Here is a 20,959-nt window from a genome sequence, read left to right as displayed (position 1 = left end):
CTGTCCCTCTCTCTCTCTCTCTCACTCCTTGCCTCTCTCTCTCTCTCTCTCTCTCTCTCTCTCTCTCTCTCTCTCTCTCTCTCTCTCTCTCTCTCTCTCTCACTCCCCTCCTCCCTCCCTCTCTCTCTCACCCCCCCCCCCCTCCCTCTCTATCTCACTCCTTCCTTCCCTCCCTCCCTCCCTCCCTCTCTGTCAGCTGCAGACAAATAGGTGGGTTCCTTAAATGGAAACTATGAGTCCCACCCACATTCGTTAAATACGGTCCAGACCTCGCCTGGCTAGATCCTCGTCCTCCAGGAAGAAACAGAAAATCACCGCAGTAAGTGTCTAACTTTAAGTAACTCGAGCTGGGACAGTGAAAGCTACATTAGCACACGGTACAAGTTTTATCCGAGGGTCTAGAAAGTGTTTACCAGTCTCGGTTTAGTGGTGTCACGTCACTCTGCCCTGGGCGATCGCGGACACTCCTGCAGATCCGTCTTTAACCATTTAAGGCCACGACGAGCTTTCAGTCTGCTACTTGTTTATTTACTGTCGTTACGCTTAGCTAGCTTGCTAATGTAGGGTAAAGGCCCGCGGGCTAATCGATGCTTGTTCCTTCGATAGTTATCTGATGTCAGCTGAGGTCGAAAAAATCCGTGTCTTAAGTGTGCCCGGGGGACTTAACTGTCATGGTGGAAAAGCGAAACAAGCCACATCATGTAATGTGTGTTGGCAGCTACCTTTACCAGTTGTCTATAGAAGATCCGTACAGGTTTTAAACCAAGCTAACTGTCATATACATAACCATTCGATTAGAGTAAAAGTGTGTTTTAAGCTAATTGTTTATTTCGAATAATCTGTTAGCATGCTGTTGATCTGTCAGTGTAACGTTTGGGGGACTCCCGGAAAATAGGGATTCATTAGCAATTATATTTTTATGTTTTAATCAAAAGCGAGTGGACTGACATAGCTATTAACGTGTAAACAGCATTAGCTAATAACAACCCTTATTACTAAAGGAGTTTATGATAACTTACGTTAAAGCTGCTTTTCTTTTGATCCTGTAATGATTAATATCTTTTATTAGTGCCCCCTTCGTGTGTTTCAACCATTTTATGCACGATTTCACAAGAGCACATGAACTCAGCATCAGTTCAACCGAGATGGACAAGGAAGTGGGAGGTGGTTAAAAATGTCTCACAGTTAACACTGATGAGTCACTTGGATTATTGGATCCTTTCTATGAAAGCAGATGATACAAATACTTTCTCTATTCTCTGGATGTGAATTCTTCTGTCTGGGAGGATCTGTGTTTTAAAGGGTAGCTTCCCTTCCCCGTTTGCATATTCAAACACAGCAGGTCTCTTTTTTTCTGAGATCATAAAATGCAAAGCAAACACGGCCGGTCCGTTGTAGTGACCATGGAACAAGTAGCTTTTCATACAAAGCTTGGGCAAAATGCAAGTTTCCTCACCACGCCACCACACACAGCTGAAACTGGATGTGACCCAACAGCCCTGTAGTAACTGGGTCTGCCTCTCATTAGTGACAGTGACTATTCAGAAACTGTTAACTAACACCTTCCTGGGTATCAGGAAATAACTGAAACCAGGGCAATTTGTGATACAGGCCTGTCAGTGTTTGCCTATAGGTGTGTTTAAAGGAAGAACACTGTCATAGGCCCTGCCCTCTAAAGTAGACGAGTTGCTCTCATACAAATCGAGCTATATAATTAAGTCTGAGCTACATCTTTAAAAGAAGACTGGAAAAGATGAGCAGGGGAATGTTTACAGCCTGGTGTTTTTTATTTCTTTTGTTGCCATGTCAATTCATGGATAGGTCTTTAGTTTGCCACTAAGAGCGAATTACTTTCTTTTAATTCCTCTAAACTGACTTAAAGCAGGGAAAGTAGTGCATTTTTGTCATAATTACTGCACAAAATAATCATTGTCTGATTTGCAAAAGGTCTTTAATGCCATCCTTTTGATTAACTCTTCTGTTTTTGGATTACAGCAATGAGCTACCCTGGATACCCCCCTCAGGCTGGTGGATACCCTCCTCAAGCAGGCGGCTACCCTCCCCAGGCAGGCGGATACCCTCCCCAGGCAGGCGGATACCCTCCCCAGGCAGGAGGATACCCACCTCAGGCAGGCGGATACCCACCTCAGGCGGGTGGATACCCACCTCAGGCAGGCGGATACCCACCGCAGGCAGGCGGATACCCACCTCAGGCAGGCGGATACCCTCCCCAAGCAGGAGGCTTCCCGCAGCAGCCGAGTGGCTTCCCTCCACAGGCTGGCGGATATCCATCGCAAGCAGGAGGCTACCCACAGGGACCACCACAAGGTGAGCTTGCAACACTGTATATTTGATAATATGACACTTTGGGATCATTTTTTTGTTAGAGTTAGATCTTGATCCCAAACTCATGTCTATATTGTAAATATGAAGACTCTATCAACTAAGCTTAGCTTCACACTAAGACTGGGCACACAGGAAACAAGCAGCCAAGTTCTTTCCATAGTAATAAACTGGTGTTCTTTGTTTACCAGCTCTCATTGAAATATCAATAATTATAGATAACTATTACTTCAAAGTTGCATTAAATGATCTATGGCTGGAACACTACAAAACCATATGTCAGAGAAATAAACTTATGTACAAGCAACTCATCAAGTTGTATAGAAATGCCCACTTCTACATATAGCATTAACATCAGGGCAAACATGAGCATTACTTTAGACAATTAGATAAAAGAGTAATTAGAGAGTGATTTATTTATTTTTGAAACGTTGTGGTCAAATATTCTGGTGCCTTGTAGGAAGTGAGTCAGTTTTGTTTTTAGGCAACACAGATCATGAGACTTAAATTTAAAAGAGTGGAAATTCTTTCCCCCTCAGAAACAAACAAAGCGAGTCTCACAGTTCCTCCTTCACATAGTACTCCCATTGTCTGTCCAGCACTCTTTTCACCTTCATGTTAACTAGTTAGAAAGTGAGAAAAGGGAAGTTTCCAGCAAGAGGGGTCCTTCCAGTCTCAGTCTCAAAGTCAATGCTATTTTCCTTCAGGCACTTAGTAGCATAACATGTCTTTGGTATCTTCTCCAGGCAGCTGGGGTGGTGGCCCTACTGGTGGTTATCCCTCCATTGGTCTTGACAGCTTATCCAACCCCGGATACAATGCTGGCATGGTAAGTTTATCTGAAAATGAAACGCCTTCACCTGCACCCAGAAAATATTAATGTATGTTAAAAGCAACATGATCAGATTATTGCACTGAATATCCCAGTTAGAATGAATTACTCAGCCATTAATGGAATATGGCATCCTTTGACTTTACGGTAAGACTTTATCGAAGTTCACATCCTAATATTTTTAGCTTTGCCGCTTCCTTTGTCAGCTTCTCTTTCAAATTCTGTTGCATGATAAAAAAAACATCATATACTTTCCTCGTACACTCATATACATTCCTATCCATGCTTCTGAAACCTATTAGTATGATGCAACCTTTTAGTTTTACTCCTTTTACTTCTCTGATCTGTGTTTGTCTGTTCTGTGTTTGTATTTTCGCATGTCTACATCTCTGTTCTGTAATACAGCATAGCCACACCTTTTTGATACATTGTGTAAATGGTTTCAAACCTCAGGAACATCAACTTCAGGATTTCTACTGAAGTTAGATCCAGAATCTGTATGACAATCTTTTAAAAATATTTATTAACATTAATGCAGATAGTGTTATTTTAAAATCTATTTAATTCAAATATTTAGTAATATAAATAAGTGAAAGGTAAGAAAACTAAATGTTTTTCAAAAAAGGTGTGACGAGCTATGTTTGTTTTGGCTATCGCAATTTCCAAGGATCTGTGTACATATAGGATGTGAACCAATCTTTCCAAATCGCAGGACAATCACAACTCATCCATGTACACCCAAGCCCCTGGGGTGTACCCATCTCTCCCTCAGTCTGGTGGGTATGGTGCCCCCTTACCTAACCAGTCATATGGCATGTACCCACAGCCAGGAGGGACCATGCCTCAACACCAAGGCCCAGCGATGGGCTACCCCGGTCAGCCAGGACAGCCTATGCAAGGGTACCCCCGTGCCCCATCACCTAACCCTTCCATGCCCGGTTATGGAGGAGCTCCTGCACCTATGCCAGGGTACCCATCACCAAATCAAGCCTATGGAGGAGCAGGCATGCCAATAGCTCCAGCTGTCAAAGTAAGAGACACTGACACCATGCGTCTCTGTTTTGAATGTGGTGCACACATTCACCTATAAGCATTTACCATGTAAAACAGAAGGAACTGTTTGTTGGAATAACACATCAACGAAATGCCTGTGTTGTTATTTCAGAAAGGATTCAGGGGAACAATCAAGGACTTTCCTGGAGCTGACCAGCTTAAGGATGTGGAGGTCCTGAGAAAGGCCATGAAGGGCTTTGGTGAGTGCTGTGGGCAGACTATAATCATGGTTTGCTGCTTGTTATTTTATTCTTTAAGCTATTTTTAAGCAGCATTGTGTGACAGATTTTAATATTAAACCAACTACTCAGCTAATCAAAGCAATCTAACGTTGTTATCTGACAAAGATAGATAGATAGATAGATAGATAGATAGATAGATAGATAGATAGATAGATAGATAGATAGATAGATAGATAGATAGATAGATAGATAGATAGATAGATAGATAGATAGATAGATAGATAGATAGATAGATAGATAGATAGATAGATAGATAGATAGATAGATAGATAGATAGATAGATAGATAGATAGATAGATAGATTACTTTATTCATCCCCGAAGGGAAATTAAGTCGTCGTAGCAGCTGGTATATTTGAATACAATAAAATACAATACGATAGAATAAAATAAAAAATATTGAGGTAGAAAGAATAAAAACAGAAACACAAGATAAACACAAGATAAATAGGAAGATGATTAGGCAAACTGCTTGCTGAGATATGGCCACGGGTTTTCTTCATCTGCTTTAATCTCAACTGGCGAAAAGTTCGATGCTTGTTGGTCGTCCGCAATGTCATCCTTCTCTAGCTCTTGTGACTCGGCACCAGCGGGCTTGCATCAACTCCATCATCCACTCTATGCAGCATCTACCACCGGTGTTGTGCAAGTTCACTACCCCTTGCCTTAAACTGTACTTCATATGTATCAATTACTATATATATATATATATATATATATATATATATATATATAAAATAAATGTTTTTTTTATTTTGTTTTATTATTGCTAATTTTCCCTATTTATTTATTCATACCCTGCAAACAAAATGCACAACAAATCAAAGTTTTGATACATTTATTTTGAAATGGTTTATTTTATTTTGAAAAGGCACTTCCTGAATAATACGGAAAAGATCGTTACTGGCAGGTGTGCCTCGCTGTTGGAACGAACGCGTTCTTTTGAATGGGTTCATGCACAACACTGTCTACCACTGCAGTGAGAATTGCCTTGCGCTTTTAACTATGTTTTTTTTACTCAGTAACGGATGTAATTTCCATTGTAGCGAAGTACAATACTTCAGTCAAAATCTCCTTAAGTAAAAGTAAAATTCCCCATTTCAAAAACTACTCAAAAAATTACAAAGTACACAAAAAAACGACTCAATTACAGTAACGTGTGTAAATGTAATTCGTTACTTTACACCTCTGATATTTAGTGCAGTTCTGTGATGGTGGCTCTGACAGAGGTAGATGAGACGCTTTAGCCTTAATTTTGACAAATGAAAGCCATGTCTAAGTATGAATATAATGTTTTGAACCTGAAATAGGTCAGATTTTTATCTGCGTTTGATTTGTCTGTGCAGGAACTGATGAGCAAGCCATTATCGAGTTACTGGGGAGTCGCTCCATCAAGCAGCGTGTCCCTTTGCTGCGGGCCTACAAAACTTCCTATGGAAAGGTAACAGTCCTTTTCATGCTACTAGTGAACTTTTTATACCCGTGGTTAGTGTGGAAACATTAGGAGTGCATCTAATTCTTGAAAATTGCTGACAGAACAAACACCATTTACTAATATAGACTCACACATGGCTCAGTATGCAGCAGCCAGCTGTGATTAACAGTGACGAGCTGACAACAGGTGCTGTCAGTAAAATTGAGAGGGGATTGAATTTCCTCCAAGCTCATTACAGTTATGCCACAGAGTCTCTTCCCGTGTGTGTTTCACAGCAGCAGTTAATGAGGGTTTTTAGTTATTGAAAGCATGTTTCCATTTTTAGGATCTGATTAAGGACCTGCATTCGGAACTGTCTGGAGATTTCAGGAAGCTGGTCATGGCTATGTTGAAGAGCCCAGCCGAGCTTGATGCCTACGAGCTACACAGTGCCATCAAGGTAAATACACAGGGGAAAAAAGCATGTGTACATGATTTAGAATTCTGTACGTGCTTGCATCAGCTGTGGAGTTGATTTGAAGATTCACTTAACTCTAGTTTTGACTCGGCCAGAGAACGAGGTTGTCAGATGATTGTTGTTTTGTCCTAACAGGGAGCTGGAACCGATGAAGCCTGCCTGATTGAGGTTCTGTCTTCTCGCTCCAACACTGAAATCAAGGAGATAAACCGCATTTACAAACAAGGTGAGGTGCCTCAGGCTGGTTAATGCACTGCTCTCCTCCACTGCTCTGTTCTCCTTTATCACACTGCATCACAACCCTGTGTTGAATATCTTTAATTACACTGGTGGATAAGCTCTGTATATCTAGATGTCGGTATTACCATGATTTTTAAATGCAAGTTGTATGGTGAGGAATCTGTCAAATATAAAATCAGTCAAAATGAAGGCAATGATATCAAGGTCAAATACAAATACATAAAAGTATTACATGATTTTATATTAATCCTTAAAAGTTCAGCATAATTTGTCAGCATTATTTGCTTTTTTATTTTTTATGCTTTTGTAGAATTTCACAGTATCTCAGATTCCCTTGTCAGTAAATCAGATCCTGGTCGTTTCCCTGAATATCTGTCCAGGATTTTCCTGATATTCTTGGTTTTTGTGACCAGTTTTTTGGTTTATTTCGACTAAAATGGCTGAAATAATTTTCAGAATACAAGAAGACACTGGAGGATGCCATCACCGGGGATACTTCAGGCCACTTCCGCAGGCTCCTGGTTTCTCTCGCCCAGGTACAGATATATAAATAATTCTTTGTATAACTGACACTTCTAAACTATTTTCAGATCTAATCAGGAATGTTTTTCTCTGTACATCAAAGGGTAACCGTGACGAACGTCCCAATGTTGACATCTCTGTCGCCAAACAAGATGCTCAGGTAAAGTCAGTTTCATTAGCATTCATAATAAATGTTTTATTATTTATCATCAACATTGCAAACAAAGACACATTCTTCCAAATAGGCCCTGTATGCTGCTGGAGAGAGCAAGATGGGAACAGATGAGTCCAAATTCAATGCTATTTTGTGCGCCAGGAGCAAACCACATCTCAGAACAGGTATTCTTTATGAGGACGTGTTCACAAGCTTCATCTAAACTGGTTCAATGTTTTAGAAATTAAGTATATATGAATAATCGAGAATTGGGCCATAATGCAAGTTCAGTCCTTTGCTGTATATAGTCCTGATGGTTTGTGTATGCATGTGTGTGTGTGTGTGTGTGTGTGTGTGTAGTGTTTCTGGAGTACCAGCAGATGTGTGGAAGAGATATCGAGAAGAGCATTGACAGGGAGATGTCTGGAGACCTCGAGAGTGGCATGGTGGCAGTGGGTAAGAATACACACACGATACACACACCGATTCAACTAACATAGATGTTTTAATATTTTCAAACCCTTAATAATAAGATTTAGTTTGAAATCTGCATTTCAAGCCGCACAGGCTAAAACCGAGGCTTCCTGTTTACACTGGCTTGTGCTTGCCCAGTTCACGTGAATAGTACACAAATAGACGTGACTGTATTGCAGTATCTTGGCAGCGTTCCTGTTGAAGGTGTAATCCTCTTTGTGTTTTCTCGTTTGCCAACATATCTCAGGTTTATGGTACAGTAACATGTGTTTTGTTTGACATTCTCCATAGTTCTTCCACACCCAGTCTATATGTCTTACTTGTGAGGTGGTGTGCACTGCAGTGTTGGATGTTTGCTATCGTTTTTTTTTTACACGTTTTCATTTGACTCTCTCTGAAAATTCAGAATGTGTTCTGATTTCACATTCGCTTTCTCATGCATGTTTACATTTTTACAAATAACAACTCACTGTAAAGCTGCAGTTATCAATATTTGGCCACTAAGATGATGTGAATCTCAGAATCAAGATGACAAACACTGCTCTAGTTTAATGCCACCTTTAGAAATTGTCAAGGCTAACACATTTGCATCTATCAGACACATAAGCCTCTTTTAAAAAGAGATTCTTCATGTTTATATCGAATCAAACAGCGCCGACATCATGTTGCCCCAGTGTAACATTTTTAGATAGCGTTCTGGATGCTACATGTGACAAAACAGTGTTGGCATCTGTCCAGCATTGCCGGCTCTCTCTACTCCCTTTTACACCGATGCTAACCAGATTAAAAAGGGCTATAGCAACATTAACATCCCACAATGTTCATATTTCTTGCTGCTGATTAATGCAAGTACATTATTCACTCCTCCTTTAGCTCTGTTTTGGTATAAGCCACTCAGATCTACCCAGAAAACCTCCTAAACACATGTCTGGCTCTTCAGTGAGATGCTAAAGTAACAGTGCTATAATAATAATGCTTTATGGGTTCTTCATTCTGAGTGACCCTCTACGGCGTCATTATTGCATTTTTAAATACACTAATGTCGGTAACTGCAGCTTAAAGTTTGCTTGTTGACATCCTCTGTTACATTCTTTTGATGTTTGTGTAGTTTGATTTTGCATAGGTCACATTTTCATCATCCTCACTATGTTGTGTTATATATTGCAGATTTCTTCTTGCAGTCAAGAGAAATTTAATGATCTTAGTTGTATTTCTTTAAAAGAAACAAGGTCTGACTGAATGATTACATAGTGCATGTGTTGGCAATAAGTATTTTCTCTATTTCAGTGAAGTGCATTAAGAACACATCTTGCTACTTTGCTGAGAGGCTCTACAAGGCCATGAAGGTGAGGCTCTCCCTCTTGTTTGTAAATAAGTGTTCTGTGTAATAAGTGCAGAATAGTATTAGATCACGCACTCATTGTGTGTATGTATAATTAACGTGTATGTGTGAATGCATGTGTTAAGGGCGCTGGGACCAAAGACACAACCCTGATCCGGATCATGGTGACTCGTTCTGAGGTTGACATGCTGGACATCCGCCAGGCGTATGTTAAAAACTACGGCAAATCGCTGTACACACACATCTCTGTAAGTATCTCCATCCCTTACTGTGTTGATACAAATGAAATACAGCTGTGTGACAAGCAGACATGAGAGAAAGACAAATATGTGAATTAATTTCTGATGCATTTTGTTGACAGGGAGACACATCAGGAGACTACAAGAAACTCCTACTGAAGCTGTGTGGGGGCAGTGACTGAACTGGAAACTATTGCTTCTCCAGTTTTCAATTAAATATCAGTTTTATATCTCATCTATGCGCACTATACACAGACTGCAAACTTGCATGCCAAGCCTCTCAATGCATTGTTGACCTTGCTACAAGAACCTCATATATTGCTTCGTCCAATTGTTTTCTATATACAGTATGCAAAAAAATGTTTTCTATATTTTTTCATTTGTGGTAACTTAGATTTTTACGAGTTAAATATTCATGGCCATACAATTGATTTGTCAGCGATGACGTATGCATTATTAAAAGATATATATTTATAACATTTTATGACTTATGTGCCAAGTTTACAGATATGTAGTGATATCTGGAATGTTTATCAGCTTTTTTTACCATGTTCAGCAAAGCTGAATAAAGTATGAATAAGAATACATAGAAGCTCAGCACCAAAGGAAAGGTTTGCAACTGTATTGTCTCTTCTATATTTGTCTTCAATTTATATCTTTTTGTTAATCATAGTGTTAGGGGACTTTTATTTTTCTTTTGTGTCGTGTATGTGCCATTGTATACGCAATCATAGCATCACATTTTATATATTGTTGGGGTCTCAAACAATAAACTTTAAAGACACAAAGTGGGAACATTTGTGGTTTGTCACACAAACAAACTGTAGGGCCCATATCTCCATCAAGGCCCAGCATTTCCCTTATGAAACCACATTAACGTTCAACAGATTAAGATTTTTATTTGGATCTGTAATAAATTGCAAAGATCCATGAATTATTCTTTGAGAATCAACTAAAATGTAGAATCTCTCAAGGTTAAAGAGAGCGAAAATTTTTCTTAATCTGGATCTGCACCAAATTTGAACGAGTTCTTCCCTGACCTGCACTGGTCCTTCCACCCTGTTTTTCTTGATAACTGGTCCAGTGTTTTTGCAAAATCCTGCTAATTAACAAACAAATAAAGAAACATAGATGAAAACATATCCTCCTGGGTGGAAGTAATTATTACAAATTACAATGTGAAAGTCCCTGTGATCAGTGAACGGCTTCACAATCAAACACGTTTCTGGTGCAGCTGTAGTAGAATCAGCTTGCCACTAGAATGCAGTGAAGTCCTTGTGTCCCACCCAACAGCGACACCAGGAGTGTGAATTTCAACAAGCAGTTCATAAGTTCACATGAATTATTATAATCACATCAATCATCATGGTCACACTTCATATTAAACTTGGCCACACAATTCTGCACTGAATGTGTCGAAGTGTCACATTTAGAGCCAGAGACCAACTGGTGGTTCTTCAATCCGCAGCCGTTCACTCACTCAATACAAATACACCCCCCCTCTTAGCTCGACGTGTGTGAGGCCAGTGTGTGTGGCTGCACATGACGCTCTTCATGCCTTATTAAGTTCTGTTTGCTCCACTTTGAATCCTGCTGAACACACACTGTTGAGCTGTGGCTCTGGACTCGGCTGACTTTAGTGTGTATGTGTGTGTGTGTGTAGGAGAGAGAGCTAACTGCACTGCGATCAATAACTCGGTGAGGGGGGGGGGCTGTAGAATTGATGGTATCCATAAAGCTGCCTTGGACACATTAAACAAGTCTAGCATGTCTGCAGTGCGACCGGGGGCCTGGGGGACGCTCGTTTTTGATCATGTCGTGTTAGAATTGACTAGAAATGACAGGGAGAGCTCAGGGGCCTCAGATCGATGTTTGGATTACAACAACTAGAATTTTAATGAAGATTAGATGCGATTAGATGGCTTTTGAGGAGATAATTTAGACATCATTAGATTAATTTCATGAGGAAATTTCAAAGTGTTCAGCAGGCATCTGCCAGCGTCGTAGTTCGGATATCGTCATCATCAGTAGCCTCCCGTCTGCCGCAGGCGACCGGCTGAAGGCTGTGTAATTCACTCTTAATTAAAAACCATGAATTACCTAATTTAATGTCTTTTATAAGTGATCTAATCATTTGGGAATGATCTCACAGCACCTCGGGGTGTTGAGATATTGTGATTGTGATATTAACATTAAAACATCCAGACACCAACGAATGGATTCCCTTCTAACATGCTGCTGCCTCCTTAAACTAAATGGTTTACATAGCACCTTTCTAGTCTTTACAGGCCAGTTTGGCCATTCACCCATTCACACACTTTCATACAGTTCAGCACTTTCTCAATCACACATCAATGACACACTGCCAGCACAGTCCTCATTGGGGGAATTCGGGGTTCAGTATCTTGCTCAAGGACACCAGCATGCAGAATTGACGACTCGCTCTACTTCCTGAGACACAGCTGCCCGATGTGTCCATTCAACACCATTATCCTTGTGCATTCTCACAGGGATGAAGATAAATAAACTGTTGCTGGGAATGAATTATGCATAGTTGTAGTAAATAAAAGCCTGTTAAAAGTGAGTGGATAATAAAGTAAATGTTTTTCCATCCTTAGCACAGACAGCATTTCAATTACCTTGATCTCCGTTCAGACATTCAATAAAAAATGCACAAAATTCTCACTTTGAGACTATTTGTGCACAATAAAAGATGGATAGGCTTGTTTACAGTCTCTTCAATAAAAGATAAAGCTATTATCTGCCCTGATCCAGGCTGTCTGCAAAACAAATCTGTTTGATGATAATTATATATATAATTATCATCACAGAGCTAAAAAACACATCCCCTGTTGTCAAGATAATAAACCAATTCATACCCGCAAGATAAAAAAGCATCAGGCTGTCTCCTCTGTTCAAGTGCATGTCCTCAGAAGCAGAGTTCAGATCTGTCGGCAGTAGGGACCCTCTTCCCTTTGATATGAATGAATTATAATTAATATTTCATCTAAAGGAGATAGCACATGGTTGCACAAGCTATGGAGCCAGCATGGTAGAGAGACAGGGAAAAGGAGGGGAGAAAAAGAGAGGGAGTTGTAGATGTCACAATGAGATTCAGTGCATGCATGAATAAGGTCACGGTTTGAGAGGTATGCCTGCAGACGCCTGCCTCTGTACCAACAATCTTTATTCGGCTGTAGACCGGCAGCCGAGTGCATCCATCATCGTCATAGTGTAGTCGACAAATCCGACTTAAACACACATTTCATTTCAAATACAAATTTTTTCCCTTCCATTTGTCCCTGCCCTCTTATATCTTATCCAACACAAAGATACAGTGAGCACTGGAATTGGTTGCAGTGTTGGAGCTTAGATATAGAAACGTGGTGCACATAAGCCTGTGGCTACAGCAGCAGCATTATGAAAGCCCTGAATAAAATGCTTATATTTTTATTATCACTGCGGTTGCAATTTTTTGCAGAGTGAAATACCCGATGAAGTCAGTAAAGATGGCGATTGATTATGTTCTGCTGATTTAACGTGTCTGTGTTTTAATTAAAAAAGTTTATGATGAGGAACAGTTTCTTCCCCACATGGCAGTGGGTCTCACAAACAAGCCCCCTGCATCACAATGACTCTTTGGTCTCACAGGACTCTCTAGCAGAAGAGATATTGTATCAACGTTCTGGTTAAATAAAGGATAGCAAAATTAATAAAAATATTGAAGGTATATCCTTTCCACAGTTTTATGCTGACAGAATTTTTTTTGACATAACAAGACAAACATAAATTTCACCAAATCGCCATGATGATGTAGTAGTGAGTAGTTGTAGTTGCGTAGTAGTGATGCAATTTACACAAAGGTAACACCAGTGGCGCAAAAAGTATTTAAATCCTACTGTAGCTATACTGTAGTTTACAAATACTCTATTACAAGTAGATGTCTCGTAGTAAAAATCTAAAATGTACATTAAGTATGACATTACTGCAGTAAATACTCCTGTGAGTGCTATACTATCATATCATATATTATTAATATTTCATAATAATATTTAATTCATGCTTTTCAAGGAAAATAGACAACATTAAAATCTGAAACCCCTCTTGAAGGTCAAACACATTTTTGATCTTGTTGGCATATATATAAATCATCAGCACTGTACATTTGTCACGTGGAAAAATTAGAGTATGATATTGTTATATATTCATCCCTAATCAATCTGTTGGAGTTGGTTAAGATTGAGCGAGATTACACAAGATCCTTATTGTTATTATTACATATTTTTATGTGGTTCATGTGACCTCAGAAGTAAGTTGTTAAATAAATGTTTTTCACAATGTATTTATATTTGACCTTACTTACTGTAGATCCCCTGCAGGAAGGAGCATCGTTTATTTCCTCTCCTCCTCTCTGAAGATCCGGTGTTAACCAACCTCAGGGGCGGCTCCTGGTACAGGCGACAAAGGCGGTTGCCTAGGGTGCAAAATGCCGAGAGGGCGGCACAAGAGACTGAATTATCATGATGTGACACATGCAATGTAAAACAATAAATTAACGTCACACCATCATCCTATAACCCCGGGACGCACCTGAGGTAGAAGCGCCGCAAAAAGCGGTCCGCCTCATTTCCTCGCCCATGTTCGCACCGGCAGCGTAATGCCGGGAAGAACCGGGAAGCGCCACGGCCACACACACGCACACAAGCACATAATCTCCTGTGGGGGGTGGGGGGCGGCTACAGGCTTGCGTAGGTCAGTCACCTGTGAAGACCAGCATCATTTATCCCTGAACAAGCGCGGGGATGAGCCAGCCCCACGCCACTACGCTGCCATGGGTGGAACCAGGACACCAGTGGACACAGGAGCTGGGTCCGAACTCATGGATAAGTTTGACAGGCTGTCGTGTTGGCAGGACTTCAACCACCTATTCATTGCACATTATCAAATAATATGTAAATTTAAAAACAAAATGAACCATAACCATTTCAAATTAAATATAAAAAAAATCTAATTAAATTAAATTAAAAAAATTAATTTAATTAAATTTAAAAAATTTAAAAAACTGCACGCGCACATCCTGCGCAGAAGACCATTGCGCATATAGCTTTTAATACATTATTTGATAAGTCGACCAACAGAAAATTACCCGTCAACTATTTAGATATTGTAGAAACATTTCATTCTACTTTTAATTTTCTGTTGTGTTTCTAATTATTAATAATGTTGGTGACATATCCTTGATAAATGTGTGGAGGTTTTATTACCTCTGCTAAGGAGGTTATGTTTTCACCTATGATTTGTCAGTCAACATGTTTATGTAATAAACCACTGGACCAATAACCACAAAACTTGGTAGAAGGAAGCTGCATGGATCAGAGATGAACCTATACGGCTCTGTTGAGCTCTACTGAGTGCCAGTCTAGTGAATGAATCTGGAATCTTCTCTCAAAAAACATTCCCCCCCCCCCCCCCCCCCCCCCACAGGGTTTGTAGTGTGAAGCTGACACACAAAGGGATATAAGAACTGGGGTTAATGAAAATGCAAGAGAATTCAAAACCAACACAAAGTAGTCCTCCCACGTAACACTAAGTTTTACTCAACCTGCATCCCTGATATTCAAGTATGTGTCCCTTCTGTATTTCCAAAAACACTTTTAGCATTTTTAAAAAAAACACTGGCATGAAAATGAATTAAACATGGACACTACAGGGGTATATCTGGCAGTCCATGCCCAACATACTATATTGCCATCTTTCTGAAGCAGGAACATGAGAAACGCGAATGCATAACACATCAGTATCATTTCTTAGGTTTCCATGGCTGTGACCAAACAGCTGCACTCCAGCTGTTGTCCTGAATGAGCTTTGCTAATGAAAGAATACTGCATAGTCACATGCAGTATGCGTTGAGAGCTCAGCATCCTGGTTTAAACGTTACTATCAACACATCTCCTTTGGTACTGTGTGCAACAAGCATACTGTGTCAGGGTGAAAATGAGTTACACATGCAGTGTAATTAATTAATTTTGTATTTTTATAATTTTGTACTAACAAGAGAAAACTGACGTCAAAGTCATATGGATGATGGGTACCCAGTTGTAGCGATGGTGGATACTTGATAGATGTTAAAAGACCTACCTCGAACATAAGTTACCGTCAAGTAGATAAACTACAGTTCTATTAGAAGAATTAAGATAAACCATTAATATTAGAAGAAGAAAATTTCCTTCTCAAACTTCTCTATTTTCACCTTAATCATAATATAGCTTAAAAACCCAAAGCAAAGAATTAAATCATTTCAACATGCATCAGTAGACATTCAATTATCTGAAATAGTTTTAATGAAACATGCACTTGTCAAAGTGTAGGTGTGATATGTCTTAAAAAACAGCTTCGGATTCCTATCACTTGTGCACATTTACCAACTTTCTGGAGGCCAAGTATGAATTACGAAATGAACTGACTGAAATGAAAAAGAACTGTACTTGTGTAACAGTGTATTGTGTATAGGTGCATCATTGTCAGCTGTATAGCCAGTTACAGTTTTTAAGTGCAATATTGAATTAGCTTGGACCCCTTAAGAATGTTTGTATTAAACTATGAAATGGTCTCAATCTCCTTATTCACCTTCCTTCAATGTTTCTCCTCCCTCTCCCTCTCCCTCTCCCTCTCCCTCTCCCTCTCCCTCTCCCTCTCCCTCTCCCTCTCCCTCTCCCTCTCTCAGCAGCAAAATGACAGGCTGGAGGCGGGATCACATCAGATACCATGCAGCGAATCCAGCCAGAGCAGCAATCCAAGTTGCAAACAGAACCTGTCCCGTTGGGTGTCTGAGGTCGGTCATGGCGAGTTGTCTGGCATATGTCGTTCCACTCGACGACGCTGGATGCACAAAAAGAGAAAAACAAACCTTGACAACAACAACCTCACAACAGTATCTCATAGCAGCATGATGCATACAAAGAGAAGTATAGAAACCTACTCATTTTGGCAGCATAGGGACATTTGCTGATGTCACCATCCGTGGCTCCGTGGACAGGCAAGCCAGCATCTAAAACATCCTCCTGGATGGGCTCCCTGTGTGAACAGACACGCTGCGGTGACAGACTGCGGTTAGAGTCAAAGATGAATCAAAAAAAGATTAAATTATCAGGTGCACAATTCAGAAAGCACCGCAAAGTAGAGGAGGAGAAGAAAGAACAATATTGAGGCGGTTGACTAGTGGCAGAAACTTGGACTATGGGTAGAAAAGGTCTCTGGTTTGTCTCTGGTTCGACTCCACGGAGAAACAACAAAAACACAAACCTGGATTGATCTGTCCAAAAATCCAAGAGGATTCTCCCTACCCTGTCTAGTGCCCCTGAGCAAGGCACCTTACTCCCCCAACATCTGCTCCCCGGGCGCCGTACATGGCTGCCCACTGCTCTGTGTGTCCTGCACCAGTTGGGTTAAAAGCAGAGGTTAAATTTCCCTCCTTGCATGTCTGTGCATGTGTTTGGGACAAATAAATGTATCTTAATAACAATCACCCCGATTGTGGACATCATTAATGTTTTTTTTTTGTCGACACGACATATGCTATCAGTACAGATGATTTCAGACTCTTTATATTTTTTGTTATATATTTTTATTGTTTTTTATAGCTTACAATTTCGTCTGCCTGTGTGTGTGCATCTGTATACAGTCCAAAAGTTATTGTGGATGCATGACAGTTTGCGTGTGTATGTTGGGGGGCCAACATTGCCAGGGCCGGCCCTGACCCACCTTCACCTCTTCACCTCTTCATTTCTCCAATTTTTCATCCTCCATTCTCAGTTATTATTCTTTATTTTTTGTACGTCAGGGATTTTTTTCGACCTACTACGGCGCGCATGTGTACGCCCATTGAAGAAAGGGGTGTGCCCAGTGCGACGGACGCGCCCCCTTTCTCCTTATTCGGTCACGGAGCGGCTCGTTGATTGACAGCGGGCAGCAGCTGCTGAGTGGCTCAGACATGGCGGAGCAGCCCGTGTGAGCGAGGAGGACCAGCGGCGGAGCGACGTGAGTTTTCCCCGCACAGGAGGCGACGCAGGGCGGGTTGAATGACACCGGAGGCGAGGGGGACGTGTCCGGCCGAGGCTCGCAGCGAGGCGGAGCGAGAAGCGACCCGAACCGCCGCCGCACACGAGTAAGATGGGAACATGTATCGCTGTGTAGAGCAGTCAACAGCCCCGGGCAACAAATATGGCTCCTGGTGCCTTTTCCACTGTGCCACAGAACGCGAGCTCCGGAGAACTTCTGCCCGCCGCGAGGAGTTGACTCCAGTGATCCGCTCGGTACTTTTGATCGGCGAGGACATCGCATCCACTCGGACCCTCCGGGGTTAGCTGGGGGTGGGTGGGTGGGTGTAGGGGGGGGCAGCAATGGAGCCAAAGCACAAAGAGTTGCTCGACCAGTGCCACCAGAACTTGCTGGAGTCCATCACGGACGCGGACCGGCTGATCGAGCTGCTCCTGGTGTCCGGCACCCTGAGCCAGCTGGACCGGTTCGAGCTGGAGCAGAACTGCTCGTCCAGCGCCGAGAAGGTGGACCACCTCCTGAAGATGCTGGTGAACAAGGAGAGCGACCATTTCCTCGACCTGTGTGTGGCCCTGGAGAAGGCGTACCCCGACCTGTACGCTGCCCTGTTCGGCGGCACCGGCGGCGGACCTGTGGACCACTCCACCGGTAAGAGCCGAGACACAACACAACCCCCCCACCCCCACCCTCTTCTCCTCCCTCCCTCCCCATGATCAGGCTTTCACTTGAACCCATCAGCACCAGTGGATCAGCTGCAGCGTGGAGCCTCAGAGCCATCTGGGTGGTCTGCTGCAAGAAGACCGTGTGTGAATAGATGCACAGCAGCGAGCACTGATTTCCTATTATGATCTATACATGTCTGTGTGGATCTATAATGAATGCTCATGGTTGCACATTTGCAAGCAGACCTCACTGAGTGCAACACAGTACATGATGCACCAGCCTGGATGTTCTCAGTGGCCTGCAGATCTCATGCACAGCTTGTGATTAATTCAGCCAAGGACTCTTCTGTCATCACTCTGCACTCAAAGACAATCCCAGTCACTGCAACACACACATCCATGGTGTAGCTGGTTAGTTGGTTGGTTTGACCCTGTATCATCTGTATAATATCCTTTCTAATGGTGGTCTGTGATAGTTGTGTGTTTTTTTTAGAGGAAACCCCCCCCCCCACAATGTATTCATTCATATCCAACGTTAACTCCCATTTGTTGCCAGTGCCATGATATGGTTAAGGTACATTAGGTAGCCTTACTTGTTTCCATGACAACGAATGTACCACTGACATATGGGTCCACGTCGACCTGTGTGTGTGTGTGTGTGTGTGTGTGTGTGTGTGTGTGTGTGTGTGTGTGTGTGTGTGTGTGTGTGTGTGTGTGTGTGTGTGTGTGTGTGTGTGTGTGTGTGTGTGTGTGTGTGTGTGTGTGTGTGCAGCCTACTCATGCATGCTCAGAAACGTAAAACGTGTTGTGCGGATCAGTTCGCCTTTCCCATTGGCGAGAGAGACAGAGAGAATCACATTGATTTCCCAACAGATGCAGATTTAACCCGATTTGTCGTCAGCGGTGCATCAACGCCATGTTTTTTAATTACAATTTATTCATTTTACTCGTTTTCGCTCGGCGCTTTCTCTCCTCGCAGCAACCACCCTCACTTCAGTGGGTTTTGGGGTTTGTGTTGTTGCACAGACACAAAGGTTAACCAAGTGTAAAACCCGTGTCTAGTTTTGCTTGTTTTGCTCCGTCTGAGTGACTGAAGCCAGTGGCTTACTCACAACCAGCGTCATGCCCCGAGGGCCTGAATGCAGGATGAGCCTTGAGAGGTCCTCCCATCGTGGGGAGGAGATGCAGAGCAATGCTTTTTCCTCGGCCTGTTGTAAAACCACCTTTCACTTTGACATAGCTGAAGCTTTCTCTCAAGCAGAAGTGTCCAAATACACAATGTGCTCCGTCTCTTACAGCTGCCAAGTTGTAGCGTGTCTCTGTCTACTCGCAGCAAGCAGACCTTGGCAGGCAATGCTTCGGTGGTGTCTCACTCCTCTGCTGACGGGATCATTACTGCTTAGGCTTATCACTTCCTGGTATTGAGTGTTGGAGTTTCAGCGGAACTGGACTTCGCTGTTAGTCCTCTGACTCTTTCCCCTCACACACCTTCACAGCACCGGGCCTCAGCGTTGACCTGCTCTGTGCCAGGAGAGAGCGAGTATAGCCACAGTGAGTCTGGCGAGTCGGCCCGTGGTTATTCAACAGAGGATTAGGCCCCTGCTCTCCTCTCCTCTCTCTGGTGTAAACTCTCTCTGTGAGACACGCTTTATCATGCCTCCACACTCCTCTGTATTAGCCGCCACGCTCTTGGCTCCCTCTGTTTCGACTTAACGTGTTGCGGGTTGTTTGGTTTTTTTTTCCCCTCCACATGTGCCTTTTATTATCTTTTAGTGTAGTGATTCGTCTGATGCGATTACAGTGTTTCAACCACACCTGCGAGAGAGAGAGAGAGAGAGCTAAGACAAGCTGATTACTGAGAACCTCTAAGGCAAAGAGGCTGGTGGAAAAGAGCACGCAGGGATGAAATCTTCCGAGCCCTGCATGGTGCGTTTCTGTGAATGACGCAGGGTGTGTGAAAAGCGGGAATATGTGTGCGTGCGACTGTGTGTGTGTGTGTGATGAGTCTCGCTGATGGCAACCTGCTCTCGACTCGTCCCCCTCTCATGCTGCCTGCCTGCTCTTGTTCTCAGATGTGCCTCCTCTGCCAGCTGAGCCTCCATACACGCACACATATGAAATCAACCAAACCCCAAATAAACATCGCAGGAGAGAGAGAAAAAAAAAAAGCACTGACAAATGCTCCGTTGTTAAAGCTCTGGCTCTGTAAATTATTATCATTGTTTTTGCTGGCAAACTCCTGCACGTTTGCCGTAAGAGAAACACGCAAACAAATCATAAATTATGTAGCCTGTTTTGTTCATCCATGTGCCGGGGGGGACTCTGGCTTTTTTACTAAATCTTTGATTAAATTGCAGAGGAGAAGATTCTCTCCAAATCCAGAGTATATGATTTGAAGTGTTTGGTTTTAAGGCTGCAGAGCACGTTGCTGAACGCAACTGATGTCGTTTCATAAATCCAAGCGGCTACAATCAAACTGATTTCCTGCCGCGGATTGTTTCCTCTTCTTGAGCTGCATTGACAATCTTTCACCTGGAGGTACAGAGTGGTAGACACCTGCACATCCCCCCCCCACTCTTTTCCGACTCAAGGGTCTGTGACAGTGATTTAAACGCGCTCCGAGAGCAGGGCAACACAATTCTCTCTGACAGGCTGCAGCGTCCACAGTCCTCCTCTTCCTCTATCTGTTTCCCTTCGTTTTCTCCTTGTTTTGGGTTGTCACTCCCAAGGTTTATTGTCCTTTCCCCCCCAACCCGTCCATCCATTTTTAAAAAACGTTTCCCAGATTTATTATATTCTCCCCCCTCCCTCCTGCATTGAGTGTTTTTGTTTTTCCGCACACTTATATAGAGGTACTCGCCAGAGAGACAGAAGAGGGTGATAAAAAGAGGGTGCAAGAGAGAGGTAGAC

General features: G+C 42.3%; 2 protein-coding genes across 3 annotated transcripts in view; both read left to right on the top strand.

The window, feature by feature from the left end:
- The first annotated feature begins 221 nt into the window (after positions 1-221).
- On the top strand, positions 222-10,120 carry anxa11a (annexin A11a). Of its 2 annotated transcripts, none has more exons than XM_061087088.1 (15): positions 222-319; positions 1,996-2,328; positions 3,090-3,172; positions 3,888-4,205; positions 4,341-4,428; positions 5,816-5,910; positions 6,230-6,343; positions 6,497-6,587; positions 7,058-7,137; positions 7,227-7,283; positions 7,369-7,462; positions 7,638-7,733; positions 9,039-9,097; positions 9,219-9,341; positions 9,455-10,120. In XM_061087088.1, the coding sequence occupies exons 2-15, from the start codon at positions 1,998-2,000 to the stop codon at positions 9,512-9,514; spliced, it is 1,689 nt and encodes a 562-aa protein (XP_060943071.1). In that variant the 5' UTR covers positions 222-319; positions 1,996-1,997; the 3' UTR covers positions 9,515-10,120. The 2 variants fall into 2 exon arrangements, with proteins under 2 accessions (XP_060943071.1, XP_060943072.1); XM_061087089.1 differs by having other exon boundaries at positions 224-319; positions 4,002-4,205.
- Positions 10,121-17,731: 7,611 nt separating this feature from the next.
- dlg5a (discs, large homolog 5a (Drosophila)) overlaps positions 17,732-20,959 on the top strand; it is a 34,508-nt gene continuing 31,280 nt past the window's right edge. The window contains exon 1 of the mRNA XM_061087711.1: positions 17,732-18,035. Within this exon, the coding sequence (XP_060943694.1) occupies positions 17,732-18,035 (304 nt within the window). The remainder of the gene's footprint in view (positions 18,036-20,959) is intronic.

The sequence above is a fragment of the Limanda limanda genome, chromosome 15 (assembly GCF_963576545.1).
Source record: "Limanda limanda chromosome 15, fLimLim1.1, whole genome shotgun sequence".
Taxonomy (NCBI): domain Eukaryota; kingdom Metazoa; phylum Chordata; class Actinopteri; order Pleuronectiformes; family Pleuronectidae; genus Limanda; species Limanda limanda.
This window is presented reverse-complemented; position numbering and strand designations above follow the sequence as displayed.